At 52.2% G+C, this 17915-nt stretch overlaps 1 protein-coding gene across 3 annotated transcripts; it reads right to left on the bottom strand.

The window, feature by feature from the left end:
• Positions 1-8967: 8967 nt before the first annotated feature.
• On the bottom strand, positions 8968-15012 carry Hs3st6 (heparan sulfate-glucosamine 3-sulfotransferase 6). Of its 3 annotated transcripts, none has more exons than XM_031352022.1 (2): positions 14475-15012; positions 8968-9683 (listed from the first exon to the last, which is right to left on the bottom strand). In XM_031352022.1, exons 1-2 carry the CDS (start codon positions 14885-14887, stop codon positions 9068-9070), a joined length of 1029 nt encoding a protein of 342 aa, XP_031207882.1. In that variant the 5' UTR covers positions 14888-15012; the 3' UTR covers positions 8968-9067. The 3 variants fall into 3 exon arrangements, with proteins under 3 accessions (XP_031207882.1, XP_031207883.1, XP_031207884.1); XM_031352023.1 differs by having other exon boundaries at positions 14505-15012; XM_031352024.1 differs by having other exon boundaries at positions 14440-14532.
• Between the last annotated feature and the right edge of the window lie 2903 nt (positions 15013-17915).

Genomic DNA, 17915 nt, shown 5'->3' with positions numbered 1-17915 from the left:
GTGCCCACCTGGCCAGAATCCTGTGTCCCGCGGAACAGGGACCCCGCGAGAAACCCCGGTCCGTGGTACATGGGGACATCACACCTGAGTGAGGCCACTGTCTGTGGGTTGGTTTGGTTGGTTATTTGTTGCGATAACTCAGACTAGCCTTCAGGCCTTTTCTCTTGTGTTGGCGCTGAGGTCAGGGCCTCACAGATGCCAGCCAAGCAGCTCTGCTATGGAGCTGCATCCCCCAGCCCTTATCCCGAGCATTGCTTCGCTTCAACACCCTACCTTCCAGCCAGGAGGCTGTGTGTGTGTGTGTGTGTGTGTGTGAGAGAGAGAGAGAGAGAGAGAGAGAGAGAGAGAGAGAGAGAGAGAGAGAGACAGAGAGAGAGAGACAGAGAGAGAGAGAGAGACAGAGAGACAGAGAGAGAGAGAGAGACAGAGAGACAGAGAGAGAGAGAAAGAGAGAGAGACAGAGACAGAGAGACAGAGAATGTATGCCAGAGGCCTTTGAAAGACCCTTCAGGTCTCTTCCCAGTCCTCCAACCCTCATCTTAAACAACTTACGTTTACAATAGGACAGAGAAGAGACATTGGCTTCTGGCAAGAAGTAATACTGAACCTATGATAGTTAATAAAAACCATTTGCCCAGTGGAATGCTAGCTTTTCCAGTGTTGTGGGAGGCATTTGGGGCCCAGTGGTCTAGGAGAGCTGTTCACTATTATATAGGCAAAAGCTACAGTTATGTAAGGATTCACCATCCAAGGCTTTCCGGATTCCTCTCCACACCTCATCACTGAAGCCTTGCTCCTTTCTCCAGAACATTCTTCCCAGTTGGCTTATCCTATCATTTTAGATTTCTGTGCTGCTTGATAAATGACCAGAATTTCTGCAGTTCAATATAGTAAACCCGTTTACTCTCCCAGGTTGCTGGGGGACATGGGTTCTGGATGGCTGAGCAATGTTCTCTGCTCAGGTTTCACAAGGCTGCAATCCAGGAGTTGGCCAGGGCTATGAGTCTGAGGCTTGTGGCTCTTTTCAAAACTCCCTTAGTCAGGGAAGAATTTGATCCCTTGTATTATAAGCCCAGAGTTCCTTTGTACTTGATAGCTGATAGCCCTGAGCCTCTTTGGGTTCTCAGGAGCTGCCTGGTGTCCCTCCCCCAGTCCTCAATGAGCTGACTGCTCCCTGAGGGGCCAAAAAGATCCCTCTCTACCACCTTCTGCTCCTTCCTTATTTACTCTTATACAGTCACACAGAGACTATCTCTGTATATACGGCGATATAGTGCAATATCTCTGTGCAATAATTGCATAAAATCAACCACTTCAGAGCAAACAACTCTGCGGCACTTGGTACAGTCTCGTAGTACAGCTAGCACTCAAGCGTGGCTGCTGCAAGTCCCAGAACCTTTTCACCTCTCCAGACTGGAGACTCCCTCCCTTCGAAGACCACACCTCATCATGCCTGGGAGGAATGGAATTCAGAGTCTGTAGATCAACAATCAAATCGCATGAGTGATAGCCATCCAAGGCACAGTCCCCGGCATCTGGGACACAGTATTTTACAGAGGTCCTTGCTATTTTACCTCCTACATCTGTGTCCTGGAGAGCTTGACCCAAGGGTGCTCCCTCCTGTATGTGTGCATGCTGTGGGCAGATGAACCTGAGTATACATACCCGATTCTGGTGGCATGATCCCTTCTTGCCCTCCATCTGCTCTTTACTGTTACCAACCATCACCATCACTGCCAACACCATCATCACCACCACCATCACTGCCAACTCCACCATTATCACCACCAATTGATTATCACCATCACCACTACCTTCATCAATAAGCACCATCACCTCCTCATAAATTTGTTCCTTCCTCTCCTTGCCGACCCATGGAGTTTGTTTCTGCTCATACCATGAGGATCTAGTAAACTCCTTAAGATCAGAGTCTGGCTTTACATCCCATGTCCCATGTCTTGCCTACTATACTCCTAGGTCTATGTGTCCCCTCTCTGTTACCCCCACACAGACTAGCTAGCTATGAAACATGAGGGCTTCCTCTGTCACTCCTGCAGAAGCCCACCCACCCCCCTTTCCAATTCAAGTCCAGACAGTGAGACCAACAGGCCAGACAGTCTCCGGATGCTTCTCCCCCAGAATCGTTGTGGTTGGCAGAATCCCCGCCCCTGCTGTGCAGCCACTAGGCTTCTCTGTGAGGGACAGGCTTTCCCTGGGGCAGTCAAAGGCTTTGTCTCAGGATCAGCTTCCCATCAGATATCCTGTCCTCCCTCATAGAAGACGGAAGAGGGATGATAGGATCTGACCGAGGGAGGCTGTCAAGTCAAGCCAGACCTCTCTTCCAATGAGAGGTCCTGTGCAGAACTCTGGAAGCAGAAAGACAGTGAGAACAAGATCTCTGATTGTTCTCAGTTGCCTGACTGGAGATCTCATTTTCCCCCTTAATCAGAAGGCTCGTGTATGAAATGCTTCTGGCAACAGTTTTGCATTAACTGTTTTGGTTGACTGACTGTTTATGTACAGCTCTTCCAGCCAAAAGCACGCACAATGTGGCTCAGATTAGGCAGTATGAAAGGAATTCTCGGCCTCAAAGCCAGGAGTTTTGGCTTTAAAGTGGAGATGGGTCCTTCCTTGCCTTATTGTCCCAGAAGCCTTGACCAGAGCCTGTTGCTGAGCATCGCATTTAGATAGGTCTCACGGGTTCTGAAAAGCTAGTGCCAAATGTCCCCTGGCAGCCAGCTCTGGAGCAGGGATGTCACCTGAGGCTGAGGCTTGATGACCTGCAGGTGCTTCGTGTACCTGAGGGTCTTCTCCGCCTGTTGGGCTATCGCTGAACCTCCCTGGTGGCTAAAACAACCCACATCCCCCAAAGCCAAGCCTTCAGTTGCGTTCCTGACCAGGTCCTGCCCACAGCTCATCTGGAGATGCACCATGTGGGGTCTTGTGTCTGAACCATACAGACTGGCCAGTCTTCAGAGCCATCAAGAGCTCCACCAGGACTTTGAGCAAACCTTTTATCCAGACCAGCTTGCCCTGGGTCTCTCATGGACTCACTGCTGAAGGAGGCCAGGCAGTTTCAGAGGTGGGGTGTGTCTGAAATAAGCCACCATTCTTGGAGAAGCTATGGTGTCTGTCTGTGAAGATAGCACCATGCCAACACAGAGCTTCAGCAGGCTGGGACCCAGAATGAGCCAGAACACAGTTTGCATCTGAAACAAGTCCCCAAAACTGGGCTATAGTTACACAGCTGGTGGAGGGCTGGGCTTCAGGGAGAAGGGCCCTTGCCTCAAGTCTGAGAAGAAAACCCTGTGCTTTGGTTCTCTTGGGTTCTGTTCTTGTCTTGTTTTGGGGTTTGATTGTTTACCTGTTCAGACTGATCTCAAGTAGCCAGGCTAGCCTCAACCTACTTATGTAGCTGAGAATGTCTTTGAACTCTTAATCTTCCTGCTACATATCCCATAGGTGAGTGTGCCACCATGCCTGTCCCTACATGCGCATGTGCACACACACTCACATGCACACAAGAGGACACGTGCACACACACTATACATAGTCATTTATCTCTCTCACACTCCTCTTCCACTTTTGGCCAAGATGGAATGATAAGGGCTGGAGAGATGGCTCGGTGGTTAAGAGCACTGACAAGTCTTCCAGAGGTCCTGAGTTCAATTCCCAGCAGCCACATGGTGGCTCACAACCATCTGTAATGTAATCTGATGCCCTCTTCTGGCATGCAGGTCTATGTGCAGATAGAATACTCATACACATAAAAATAAATAAATCGCCGGGTGGTGGTGGCGCACGCCTTTAATCCCAGCACTTGGGAGGCAGAGGCAGGTGGATTTCTGAGTTTGAGGACAGCCTGGTCTTCAGAGCTACACAGAGAAACCCTGTCTCGAAAAAACAAAAAAAAATAATAAATAAATAAATAAATAAATAAATAAATCTTTTCAAAAAAAAAAAAGGATGGACTGACAAAGACTAAATGGACCTTTCTGCTTGAAGCAAGCAAGGAGCAAAGTGAACAAAACCATGGGAATATTGTCCTCCTTCCTTTTCAAAAATCTGACCTGTGCCCAGCATGGTGGCGCATGCCTTTAATCCCAGCACACAGGAGACAGAGGCAGATGGGTCTCTGTGAGTTCAAGGCCAGCCTAGTCGACATAGTGAGTTCCAGGATAGCCAGGGCTATGTAGAGAGCCCCTGTCTCATAAAACAAAACTAAAAATATTTTCTGAGCTTCTATCAGAAGCTGCTGCCAACGTCAGGGTGGGTCTTCCTACATCAACTAAGGGAGTGGTCCTCAACACTCCTAACGCTGCGACCCTTAATACAGTTCCTCATGTTGTGGTGGCCCCCAGCCATAGAATCTTTTTTGTTGCCACTTCATGACCATAAGTTTGCTACTGTTAATGAGCTTTAATAGTTGTGTTTTCCAAAGGTCTTAGATAACCCCTGCGAAGGGTCTCTCAACCCCCAAAGGGGTCACAGCTCATAGGTTGAGAACCACAGAACTAAGGCGATGAGAGCAAGTCTTCAGATGAGGTTCCTTACTAAGGTGACTCTGATTTATGGCAAGGTGTCGTTAAAATCAGCTGTAGGGGTGGAGAGATGGCTCAGCGGGTAAGAGCACGGACTGCTCTCCCAGAGGTCCTGAGTTCAATTCCCAGCAACCACATGGTGGCTCACAACCCCCTGTAATGGGGTCTGATACCCTCTTCTGGTGTGTCTGAATACAGCTACAGTGTGTTCATATACATAAATAAATAAATAAATAAATAAATAAATAAATAAATAAATCTTTAAAACCAACCATCACAGGTCACAGTGGTGGCATACACCTTCGATCCCATCACTCGGGAGGCAGAGGCATGCAGATCTCTGAGTTTAAGGCCAGCCTGGTCTATAGAGCTAGGTCCAGGACAGCCAGGGCTACACAGAGAAACCCTGTCTCTAAACAAAACAAACCCATGCATCACATTGCCCAAAGCCACACCAAGACTGTCCCTTTATCTCAACCACTAATACCCACTTGGTGTTATCCAATTTGTGAAAAACCTTCTAGAAATAGAGAGTCCTGTGGGTTCACTGTGGTGGCTAAGAAAAACTCCATTGTGTGCTAGGCACCCATTCTAAATTCCTAAAAGATAAGCTTTCCTCAACCTTTACTCCACGCTCCCTCCCCAGAACTATAAAGCTACCTGCTTAGGCCTTTGTAACCTTGCCTATTGCTGTGTGATGGAGGGAGACAGCTCCTCTGTAGCTGAGGGCAGTGAGGTCTTTCTCACTCGGCTGCATATTCCAGAAAATCAAGCTGATTGTGGTCTCTACCTTAAAACCCTTCCTCCAGCTGCTTCTTCGTGGCATACCTTCAGTTTGGCTTTAAGACTGCTGTCCTGCTTCTAAGTAATCACAAATTATGATTTGGATGAGTCTGTGGTCTTTTGCCAGTGGATTCGAACTCTATAACATTCATGCTAGCAGTATAGTCCAAGCCCCTCCCAAGGGAGCTTCAGTAACTTCATTGAAAACTTCTTCAAGGGAGGCTTCGCAAACTGAATCGCCCATGCTGCCCTGGCCCATCTGCAGCTGCCCTGCAGAACTACTATGGCTCCTTGGAAACCAGAGTCCGGCAGCTCCCTAACAGAATCCGGGGCAGATGGACCCAGGCTAAGGGATCCTGCACAGGTGAGGAGTCACTCAGGTCCCCTGAGGAGGACCTCTAGACCCAGAGACTTGTCCATTATAGGAGATCAGCTGTGAGGACCACTTACAAGACCTGTCCCCAAAGCAGAGACACATAGGTGTTCCAGTGTAGAGGGTACTGTATCCAGTCCTTCTTTCTCCTAGCGCTGCCCTGCCCAGCACACCCTTGGGAGGAAGCAAGCCAGGGGCTGCCTCCCTCTGATCCTCTAACCATGCTGTGACCACAGAGGCTGGCCCAGCCCTAAAGAGAGACCACCCACAACCAGAAACCTCAGGCTCACCTCCCTGACAGGAGGGAGGGGTCAGCAAGTACAGCCCCGCAGTGCTTGGAGAACTATCGGATGCTGTCTTGCTTGACCTTATTGCCAAGATCTTGCCGACCTCTGGGATAGGTGGGGTGATAACGGCCTTTTAGGGGACTGACAATGAGAAGAAGGGTAGGCAAGGTGTATCCTAGAATGTCTTCATATAAGGAAAGTATAGGTAGGCAATGGGGAGGGTAGACCTAGGTGCTGCTTTTCTAGCCTCTCCTTGACCTTGGGCACTCATGCCAGTCTGCTCAGGGTCTCAGTCTGCTGTATACAAAACCACAAAGGCAGGAGCAAGAACACTGACCTCACCTAGTGACCCTTGCCTAGACCAGGAGCCTGGGGCAGGATGAGATCCTACCAATAAAAGCAGCCTCGTCCCAGGGCTTCTCCAAGCCACCTTCCTGGACCCAGGGTGGTAAGGAGGCTCCTGTTCCATCCCTGTCTGGAAGCTAGAGAAAGATCTCGGGCCACTTCTTCACTGGTCAAGACAGGAAGAAGGTAATTGAACCAGCACTTCTCACTCCATCTGGAACATTCCAACACGGGAAACCCACAGAGCAGCTGGGGAAGCAATTTAGGACTTTAATTAAAGGCTGATGACTCCCCCAAGGAGCTCCACCCCCACACAGCCTGTAAGACCCACCACATCTGCCCACAGATGTGTTCTGAGGCACAGTTGGGCACCTCACACTGGGCGTTGGCCCTCAGGCTAAGTTTCCACTGGGCGGGTGTGAGCAGAACACACCAGTCCAGCTTTCTCCTTGGTGCATCTAAAAACTGCCCTTAGAGCCTGGGCCCAGGCAAACCCCTGCCCTCCCCTCACAGCACTGCACCCAGGAAAGCTCCACAATGGGGAAGTGCTCACCTTAGAAGGCCTCAGACAAAGAGCTCTGAACACAGGGACAAAAGCAGGGACACCAGAGCAGAGGCCCAGCTGCCCAGCCCAAGGATGTCCCACCTCTCATGTCCCTCTGCTTCTATCTGATCCATCTGTGAAACAAAGGCATCTTGGCAGGGAGAACAGTATGTGCAAAGCGTGTGAAGGCAGAAAAAGGCATGGAGATAGTGGAGATGCCAAGGGTTAGGGAGCAGGAACTTAGAGCTGAGGGAAGCAGGCCAAGCTGGAGAGGTGAGCTTCTAAGGCTTTTAAGAGCTGCAGGCAGGCATCTAGTCTTCACCCTAGAAGCGATGGGACTGGGACTGGAAATGAGAACAGTTTAAAATAATGGCATCTGCTGGGCGGGGTGGCACACGTCTTTAATCCCAGCATTAGGGAGGTAGGCTGATCTCTCTGAGTTCAGCCTGGTCTACATCGTAAATTCTGAGACAGCCAGGGTTGTTGCACAAAGAAACCCAGTCTTGAGGGGGGAAAAAGGCAAAAACAAATGAATAAAATAAACTAATGGGGTCTGCTGAAGACCCCGTTATTCCAGTAGAGGACAGTAGCAGGGCAGGATGATAATGAGGCCCGGGGACTATCCAGGGAGAAGTGAGACATGTGTTTACTGGGCTGGTAACTGACCCAAGAGCCAAAGGCTTCCCTGCCCTTTTTCCCACCCCTGGCCCAGGAAATAAAGACAGTTACCAGATCCACTAGGCACCATCTAACAGAGCCAGGTGTGGAATATGTCTCCCCTCACCCATGTCAGAGCCTGAGGCTGGAGGAGGCTATGTACGCCTCCATCTGCATCTGGACCAACATCTGCCCAGCACATTGCCATGGCAGTGGCTCCATGGGTGCTGGGCGTAAAGTGCCAGCCCATAACCCCAATGGCCTGGTCCAGGGCCACTCATCTTGGAGAAAGCATGAGCCTCTCGGTGCAGCCCAGACAGAAGTGTGAGCTCAGAAGCCACTGTGGCAAAGGCAGGGTCCTGCAGCCTGCCCGTGTCCTTCTTCCTCTCCCGAGCCTCTTCTTGGTGCAGACATTAACTGACCCCATGTTAACACTACTAATGGAATCATGTGGCCAAAACAGAAGCTACAGTGACCTGTGAGACCTTTGGCTCATAGTGAGCCTTGACAACCAGGTGAGGTAGGTGTTGGGAGTCTATCATCAGCCCCAATAAATCTTCCCTTACTCCTAGGATGAGCGTCTTAGAGGGGAAAAACCATGTCACGGCCAGAGACAAGCCATGACACCCAAGGAGCCTTAATGCAAGGCCACACACAGCCAGGTCCTTACGCAGACCTGGGACAGTGCAGGGATGACAAAGCTTAAGTGGCCTCAGAGTTCATTATCAGGAGAGCTGGAGCAGAGGAGAGTGCCTAGGCTACCCACATCTGGCCTCTCTTGACTATGAAGGGGCAGGTGGGCTGCTGAGGGGCATGGGCTCCTGCTCTGTCCTGTTGGAAGTGTACAGGAAAATAGGCATGGCATTGTGGGAGTGATGCCTGGTGGGCAGGGCCAGAGGGCTGCAACCACTTGGCTGTTAGAAGTACCCACTCACCTGCTTCCCACCGCCCACCTGCTACCCACCGCCCACCTGTTACCCACCTCCCAGCTGCTACCCACAGCCCACCTGTTACCCACCTCCCAGCTGCTACCCACCGCCCACCTGTTACCCACCTCCCACCTGCTACCCACCGCCCACCTGCTACCCACCAAGACCTGCCATTCCATTAGGCTTCCAGGTGGGAGGAAGGATAAAATGAGGTGGTGAATATAACACACACACAGGTAGCCAAACCAGCTCTGTCTTGCTCCACTGCTCAGCAGCCTAGAGTCTATTTTCATTCTAAACACAGGGACAACCCTGTTCAGCCTCCTAAGGTTGAAAAGAGTAGCTGTGGACAGCCTCCAGGGCCATCTGTATGTCACTGGGCTCAACCTCTCTAAGCCTTTCTCTAAGACCAAGAGCACTGATTACCTCCCAGGGAACGCCAGTGTACAGTCAGTGTCTGACAGAGAGATTTTTTGATGCCACTCCTGCCCCAACCTTCAAGCCAAAGTGGAAGAAGACAAATCCAGGCTTTATTTCCTAAATACCAGGCAGACAGACATAAATTAAAGGTACTGGGCATCCAGGGAAAGGCTGAGCTGGGCCTTTGATTAGTCCCAGCCAAAGTCCTGTCCAGTCATCTGGTAGAACTTGCGGTTGAATGGCCGGTAGAAAGCCTGCAGGCGCCGAACCACACCCTCTGGCACTCGCGGGTGAGGCCGGCCCTTGGATTTACCCAAGCATCGGGGGCGCCCACTACCCTGGGTCTTTTTGAGGCAGGGGAAACCCTTGGTAGCATTGAAGTAGAAATGTTTATCAGTGACAACCCGTTTGAGACCCAGAAAGTCCTGTACACGGCCCACTTCGCCAGCTGGATCACTGACCAGGCGCTCACCGCTTACAAACAGGAAGTGGGACAGAGGGAAGTAGCGTAGCCAGTTGTCCAAGTGCTGAGCATAGAGGCCAATGCGCACGGCACTCCAGGCTGTGTCCACGAGACCCAGGCCGTGGCGGAAGGCCAGGGCATGGAAGCTAGGCAAGCCTGGGGTCTTGGAGAGTGTCTGTGCATAATCAGAGATGGCCCGGGTCACAGGGTTTCGCACCACCACAATCAGCTTGGTATCTGGGGACATGCCGTGGATTCGGCGGGGAGCCTCCTGAGTCACAAAGTAGCTGGGGGTCTTCTCCATGGTGATCTGCCCATCCAGGGTACGTGGCATCAGGCCCCTGTGGGATGGCAGGAGGAGTAACTGAGTGATGCCAACATACATCTCTTCCAAAGCCATTTCCCTTCCCAGCTAGATCAGCCCTCAGGGACCAGCATCCAACCCCTCCTCCTCTGAGGAAAGCCCAGGCCAAGGAAGGCTATCCTGCTCCTCTCCTAGGCTCACCCTGCTAAAGGGCAGGGGTGCCCAGAGTGGTCCTACAGTTTACCCCAAAGCCAAAGCTGCCCATCAGTACGGCTCCAGGGTACACAGAGTGACAGCCTTGAAGGCTACCTCCATGGAGTCCTGGCAACACTGCACCACAGACCAACCCCTTCCAAAGCTGCTACACCCAGGCTTGACCAGGCACCCCCCCCCAGGCTGGCCAGCACAACCCCTGCAGCCTCTTTACTGTAATCACTGACCATGAATTAGGTCATCAATTATTACTGACAAATGTAACTCTCTCCCTCCCCTAAATGTAATTACACGCCCCCCCCCCGACCTTCAGCTGTCTCTCTGGGCCCAGCAGTCACTAGCAGAGCCCAGCACCCTTTTTAAAAAGTTAGTAATATGGTTCTGATCTACCTAGGGCCTGCCCCAAGCTCCCTAGTGGTGCTCGGGTACCAGGAACCAGCATTTCTGAAATGACCTTCATTCTGGAGAAGAGTGCTGGCCTAATCTAAACCTTCATAGAAAGTCAGCTGACAACAGCCAAGCCCAAAATGGAGTGGAGCCCACACAGAGCGCCCAGCCCAGGCAGGCCCAGGCACCCTGAGAGGTGTCCTCAGGCTGCACTTGACAGCTTGTTAGTACACAGAGAGGTGGGGCAGGGTGGAGCCAGTCAGCTGAGCAAACAACTCCCAAGAAAAGCTAGGAACTAGGTCAACAGAGGCAGAGGCAATGGAGCTTTGAGAGGGACACCTGCCCAGCCCTGATCCCATCCTCTCAGGGATACCGTTCACCCCTTTCTGACCACCCCAGGACCTACTCTGGCCAAGCTGACACACAGGCCTAACTCAGCTCAGCTTTACTGACATACAGACCTTCATTCTCTTCTTTCTGTTTGGGCTCTCAAGAAAACACAAATATGGGATGACAAAAATGCACAGGGGCCATGCTGGGGTGTTTGGTTTAGGGTGCTGGTGCTGAACAGGGAATATGTGCATGTACTCCCATTAGATCAGCAAGAGTGACATCAGGCCCAGATATGGTGGTATATGTCTATAATCTCAGGACTCTGAGGGGTGAGGTGGATATGATGAGAGAAAGGGGGGAGAAAGAGAGAGAGAGAGGAGAGAGAAGAGAGAGGAGAGGAGAAAGAGAAAAAGAGAGAGAGAAAGAAGAGAGAGGAGGAGAGAGAAGAGGGGAGAGAGAGAGAAGAGAGAGGAGAAGGGAGAAAGAAGAGAGAAAGAGGACAAAGAGAGGAGAGAGAGAGGAAAGAGAGAGGAGAAAGAGAGAAGAGAAAGAGGAGAGAGAGAGGAAAGAGAGAGAAGAGGAGAGAGGAGGGAGAGAGGAGAGAGAGAGGAGAGAGAGAGAGGGATAGGGGAGAGAGAAAGAGAAAGAGAGCGAGACCTCCAGTAGAATGAATGTAAAAAACTGTACCAAAGCTGGTCAAAGCTGGTTATAAGGACACACACCTCCTTCCTCCATCAGGATGACATAGTGCTCCCATAACTCCTCCCCCATTTGATAAGCAGGCATCTTAAGACTGAGGAGGAATAGGAAGTACTGAGGGGAAATGATAGGCCTGGCCCACCTGAAAGAGGGGATTCCACAGAGCTTGTGTTCCCAGAGCTCCTGTCCCCAATACTTTCTCTTATATAGTCAGGAAACACGTTGGAATGTCACCCAGCCATTGCCAGGGAAAGTTCATTAGAGTACAACTCTAAGGTCTGTGAACCAGCCCCAGCCCTTCTGCAAACTGACATCTTTGGCATCCATTGACCTTCCCAAGCCTCAGAAGCCTTGCCTGGTGAGCTTGGAGGAAGGAGACCTGTGTGTCTGGAGGGTGTGAACAAGCAGAGTGGAGCTCTGTCAAGTAGCTCCATGAGCCATGCGTGCCTCCTGTTGCGCTCACCCCATCTGGTCTGCATTTCTCCATGGCTCCCAGCCAGCCGGAGACCACACCCCCTGCTTGCCCAGCCCCTCCAGTGCACCACCACAACCTCTGTATCCCACACCTCATTTGGGCCAGATCCAAGGAGCCCAGGGGAAACTGGTTACAGATCCTATCCCAGTGTCTGAGAGTGCTAGGGAACCAAGTCTCCAGCCACAGGAGCGAAGAATATGCCCAGCCCCTCCCTCTGCACGCCCTGACATCCCCTCATATGGGCTAATCCATTAAACCCCAGGAGCTACAGGGATTCTCCTACCTGTGCCCCTTCTTACCTCTTCTTGCTTCTCCAGAAAATATAACCTGACAGACATCCCAAACCTGAAAATGACCACTCAGTGAGTAAGGTGAGTGGGCATGTAAATGCTGCAGGATTCGAGAGTGGTCAGGGCCATGGCCCCCAAGATGGAAGACCCTTAAAAGCCTAAGAAGCTGAGGATGGAATTCAGTATGCACAGGGCCTGAGTTCAACTCCTAGACCTGCATAAGAACAGCCATGGACTGGGTATGGTGGCTGACACATGCCTCCATCTCTTTCAGTTTGAGGTTGTCCTGGTCTACATTGCAAGTTCCAGGCCAGCTACAAATGCAGAACTGGGATCCTGCCTCAAAAACCAAAACCAAAGTAAGTCCCTTTGGGTGGGTGGCATGGCTCAGGCAAGGAAAAGCATTTGCTGTGCAAATCTGTTGACTGCATTCAATCTCCAGATCCCACGGGGGAGAAAAGACTCCTAAGAGTTAGCCTCTGATCTCCAAGTTCATGACAGCATACTTCCTCTCTGTCTCTCTGTCTCTGTCTCTCTCTCTCTACACACACACAGAGAGAGACAGACAGACAGACAGAGAGACAGAGAGACAGACAGACAGACAGACAGACAGACAGACAGACATAGTGGTACTTATAATGGAGATATCTGTAATCCCCTGCACTCATGAGCTATAGCCAGGGGGATGAGAGTCCTTGGCCACACTTAAATTTTGAGCCCAACCTGAGCTACGAGAGACCCCGTCCCAAAAGCAGCTACAACAAAGCCAAAGAAATGATGCAACGGAGAAGCAGAGAGGAGAATAGCTGGGTCAAGAGCAATCCAGAGCCCCTCTGCTGAGTCCAGAGATACACAGTCACTGCCTGAACGGGGCAGATCCCAGCCCAGTACTGGCAACATCTCCCCAGCGGCTGCTCCTCTCCCACCCACCTCCCTCAGCCCAGGTCCTGTGACTAGAGCTATCAAGTCATAGGTGGTAACTCTCAAAGGCTCAGTGTATGCAGGTGAAGGGTTAAAGGAATGTTACCTGAGGCTCTGTCACCAGAGAGCACAGCAGCTATAGCCAAGTGAAGAAGACACCAGGCTACACAGTCCAGAAGCCCAGCCAGGCCACTTAGCAAAGCCAAAGTGGCAAGCCACAGAGGATAACCCTGAGACGGGGCTCATGGATTCTCCCTTCCCCAGCATCCTCTGCACTACTTCCAGATGGATTCGGAAACTGTGGTATGCTGTCCTGAACACTCCCTTCTCCCGTGCTGGGAGCATCAGTGTTTCCAAGAACCCCTTCTCAGGTAGTACTGACTCTTCAGAGGTCAGGAGCTTGTTCTCTCCCAGACCCACTGGTCTTAATGCAAAAGGCAAAGTTAGTAAACGGGAGTAAACGGGGTTAGTAAAGAAGAACCCAGGAAACAGAAGCTGGTGTGCCTGGGCGTCCTGCCACCCTCACTGACTCTCCAGGTGATCATGGCTCAGCACGGGCTTGCAGAAGAGGCAAGCCAGTCTACAAACCCCATTTCCCCACATCAAGGAACAGGGTGCCCTCAATGCCTGCGGGAGGCAGTGGGCAGGGCCTGTGGGTAGTCACACCAGCAGGGAGAGACTGGTATCTGACCATCTACCAGGACATACTGCTATAGCTGGGGTGGTGCTTCCCACATTCCACTGCTGCACCCCAAGTCTCTCCCATGTGGAGAAAGGACCGCTGCAGGAGTATGTATTCCAGTCCCCACCCTTGGGCTGTACCAAAGAGCAGAGTTTCCCAGCTTTCTCCAGACTCCAGCAGTTTCAGAAGGCTCCCCTGATGCAGGATGGGGGAGATTCTTAGGAGTGAAAAGGCACTTTCTAGAACACTTCTGGAAACCGGGAGGCCCTTCCTAAACATACTTGATTAGTGGTCAGATAATTACCCATACTTACTCAGAGTTATAGCAGAGAACGGACAGACACGAAGGGGTGCTAAAGTGAGACTGAGCTTCACGTATCTCTAAGGCTCCCAAGTAGTTCCACCGGGATTATATTAATATAAACCATAATAACATATGGGCATATATTAGTAGCTTAGTGGTGGAATACTTGTTTAGTACATTTGAGGTTCAATCCCCAGTACCTGACCTCTAAAAAGGAAAGTCTACATACCCAGTTATCTCACTGGCTTGACACTACTTTCAAGATAGGATCATGCCTCGCTGAGTCCCTCCGCCACCCAACAGGAGAACAGAGTTTTCCCTGAGATCTTCTAATTCCTGAGACCCTTGGCTATAAATGGCCTCTCCTTCGAGGGCCGCTGTGCCCAGGAGATCAAGCCTTTTTCCCTAACAGGCTTGTTTCAGACCCAGTGCCCAGGGTTCTCCCCTATTCATCCTGGGTTCTAAGAAAGCACAGTCCAAGGCACACACCGACGCCGAAGGCGCGGACCAGCAGGGGCGCTCACCGGTACCAGGCGAGGCCGCGATCATAGCACCTGTCGAAGAAGTGGGGTTCAAAGCCAAGTGCACGGACGTCGGGGTGCAACCGCAGGAACTCCAGCAACGCGCGCGTGCCGCCTTTCTTCACACCCACGATGAGCGCCTGTGGGAAGCGCCGGCGCCCGGGGCCACTGGCCACCGGCAGGCCGGGTGCTTCCAGACGGTGGGAGGCGTGGGGCGGCTCGGCGGGTGCGGGGACCGGAGCAGGGGCGCGGGCGGCAGGTGGACAGCGGCCAGGGAGGGCGAAGAGACAGTAGGCGCTTAGCACTAGAACTACGAGCGCCAGCGGAGCACGGGGAACACGCAGTGCAGTCCCCTGGCCCGTCCCGGAGCCCTGGAGGTCCCTGGCCCCGCCGCCCAGGCCACCGCTACCTGCCATGGGGTCGCTTAGCGCCCAGGCCCGGGAGCGGGGAACGCAGACAGGCGTGCATCCCGGTTATAGCACGTCGCACGCTCAGCCCCAGCGCGCCCGGCTCCTGAGTTGAGCTCCGCAGCTTTGCAATCCCGGAGCCGGAGAGGGGCGGGGCGGGGCGGGGCGGGGCCGAGACGCTCCTCCCCATCCCGAGCCCAGACCTCGCCAGGGACTAGCGACTCAGGCTAACTTCGAGCACGACCAGGAGCTATCCCAGCTACCCCAACTCTCCTCCTGAGCTGGTTTCCGGCTCGCTTGGCTCCAGAATTTTCGCTCTTACCCTACGGGAATGCGGTGGCGCGCAGGAACACAAGACTACATGAGTGGGAACCCCTGCTCTGTCCTTTAAAAGTCATCTATGCTCCTTTGGGACCAGGACGGCAGGTGTGCTGCCTCAGCCCTTGTTTCCCGGAGCCGGAGCCCCATCACTGGGGGACTCTGCAGACACCGGGTCCAGGAATCCGCCTGTGCAGGAAGGATGGAGCCAGGCATGCATCCCTCGCAGAGAGGGTCCTCATGCATCTTTGAGCCTGTGACAGGAATGCTCCTTGCATTTCTTGCTAACAGTCCACCTAGCCATTAATTAGGATGAGAGCCCTGCTCTGTGGAGAGAGCTTGTCCGATAGTCGGGCCACCATTTTAACAGTCCGCGTATCAAATAGAGCTGGCCTCCCCAAGATGTCAGTGACCCGGTTCGGGAAATTGCAAATCGGGTTCCCCCAGAGGAGTGGAAAGGCCTGTACTAGGAGGCAGGGGAGGCACCTAGGTTCTGTCTGTGGAGCTTCCTCTGAGCAGAGTGAGATTCCCGGGACCTTCACAAGTGTGAAGCCTGCCAAACACTGCAGAAACTTCTCACACACCCCCACCCCCGCCTCCGTGTCCTGTTCCAGGCTCAGCAGGTCCACAGAGCTGCTTGCTAGGAAGGCAGAGGAGGAAAGACTCCAGCTGCCCTGACCAGGGAAAAGGTTACTGTGTCTAAGTCTTCTTTCTGCCTCCGTCCGACTTTCCCGGCTGCCCAGTCCAGTCCCTGCCCCAGTACAGTTGCTCGGCTCTGCCCTCAGTTCTGTTTATTAATCAGCAGTCCGTGGGCCTCATGGCATTTGAACAAGTCTCAGACTGCAAGCTGCCTCTGAGGGACAGAGAACTCCAATGACCCACAGACATTTAGTTCCCATCCCAAGGGCAGCTAGGTCCGGGGGGCGGGGGGGACATGCACCACCCCAAACCAGTCCCAGACACCAGAGCTACATTTGCTTGTCAGGGCAAGCTGGTGCCAGCGGCCCTGTGGGCGGGTTTTTAGCCCAGTACTGTCTGGGAAGCATGTTACTACAAGCAGGAACTCAGGAAGTTCTTCTTCAGATCTAGCTGTAAATGGGATTTGTGGAAGACATGCTAGTTCTCCTCTGAGCACCCCCTATTACACCTTTACAGTCTGAGCCGTCACCACTTGAGACTCCAAATCCCTCACTTAGTCCCAAATATATCCCCTAGTAACTCTCTGGCTCCTCGGAGCTGGCTTAAGTCCCACCCCCCTCCCGCCCGCGATTGCTTCTGCAGGGTGTCTCTGCAGGGTGCCTTTCCACCGGGCTGAAGACTCCGGGAGGCACTAGCCCAGAACAGCGAGATGAGCTGAGAGTTTGGAAGCTGAGTCTCTGTTGGTGGAAAGGGGTGCAGACCTGGGGATCCCCAGGATGACTGACATGCATCCCCAAGGTCTCCCAAGCACCTTACTCGGTAGCATGCAGTGACTACTCAGTACATACTGATTAGAGAGGAGCGGTTAGGAAAGGCATTCTGGAGGTGATGGCCAGATAAGAAGGTAACCACATTCCAGGCAGAAGAGGGAGTGGTAATGGCTGCCCAGCAGAACACAACAGCCAGGGAGATTGGAATGGGGATGCCAGCTCATCTTGCAAGGAGATAAGAGAGGAGAGGGGCCTATTAAAGTCCCTTCCTCTGGCCCATGGCCACAGGCTCTGGCCACCACCAAGTCTTTAAGGGTAACAGCTTTCTTGAGGTACAGCTCACATACTATCCAAAGTTCGACATCATTGACTTCCAGAATATTCACCATGCTGTGCAATTACGGCTATCATCGACTTAAATTTTTATTTTAGATTTTATTATTTATGTGTAAGACTGGTTTGCCTGCCACGGATGTATGTGTACCACATATGCCTGATGCGTGAGGATGTTAGAAGAGGATGTCTGGTCCTCTAGGACTGGAATTACAGACAGTCGTGAGATTCTATATGAATGCTAGGAATTGAACTCGAGTCCTCTGGGAAAGCAGCCAATGCTCTAACCACTGATCCAACTCCCACACTTATCAACTTTAAAACATTTTTATCACCCTCCAAAAGAATCCTAGACCCATTAGCAGCTGTCCCCCTCTTCATTCTTTCAGCATGCCTGGTAGCAAGCCACCAGTGTGTTTTCTGTTTTTCTATGCTTGCTGGTCTCATAGACTCATTCAGGGTCTGTTAGTTAGCCTCTCTCTGAGCACCACCATTTCCAGGGGCTTCCACGGTGCAGCATGTCAAGGCTCTGTTCCTTTCGTGTCTCACCTGTGGGTAATTTCTGTGGGTCCAAGGTTCACCCTCAGAGTGCTGATAGACTGCATTTACCCTACACCACCACCTTCATGGGGTGCTGGGCTGTAGGGAAGCACCGAGACACTATTTAGGGGGTGGGAAAACACAGTCTAAGTAAGATAGGGGGACCAAAGTTGGGGTTCCCTGACTCCAGGGCATCCAGTCACCGCTAGTGTCACACAGAAGGGTCAGGAATGAAGGATCAGGGGTCCCTGGACCCCACAATGAAGCCAGAAGTGGGTCCTCCCAAACTCCTGGACAACTCGGTACTGCTGGGTCACAAAGAGTTGGGAAGGAAGTTGGGCCTGTAGGCTGAGGACTATTGACAACGATTAACCTGGACCAGGGAAATGGGGAATTCCGGCTCAGCTCATTGGCAAAGGTCCTTAGCTTAGTGGTGG

This window comes from Mastomys coucha, unplaced genomic scaffold (assembly GCF_008632895.1).
Source record: "Mastomys coucha isolate ucsf_1 unplaced genomic scaffold, UCSF_Mcou_1 pScaffold5, whole genome shotgun sequence".
In the NCBI taxonomy this organism is placed as follows: Eukaryota; Metazoa; Chordata; class Mammalia; order Rodentia; family Muridae; genus Mastomys; species Mastomys coucha.
This window is presented reverse-complemented; position numbering and strand designations above follow the sequence as displayed.

Coding starts and splice junctions, on each gene's coding strand:
- Hs3st6 (XM_031352022.1), bottom strand. CDS start 14,887: ATGGCAGGTAGCGGTGGCCTGGGCGGCGGGGCCAGGGACCTCCAGGGC. Junction 9,684..14,474: donor CGCGGCCTCGCCTGGTACCG/GTGAGCGCCCCT, acceptor GCCATCCCACAG/GGGCCTGATGCCACGTACCC.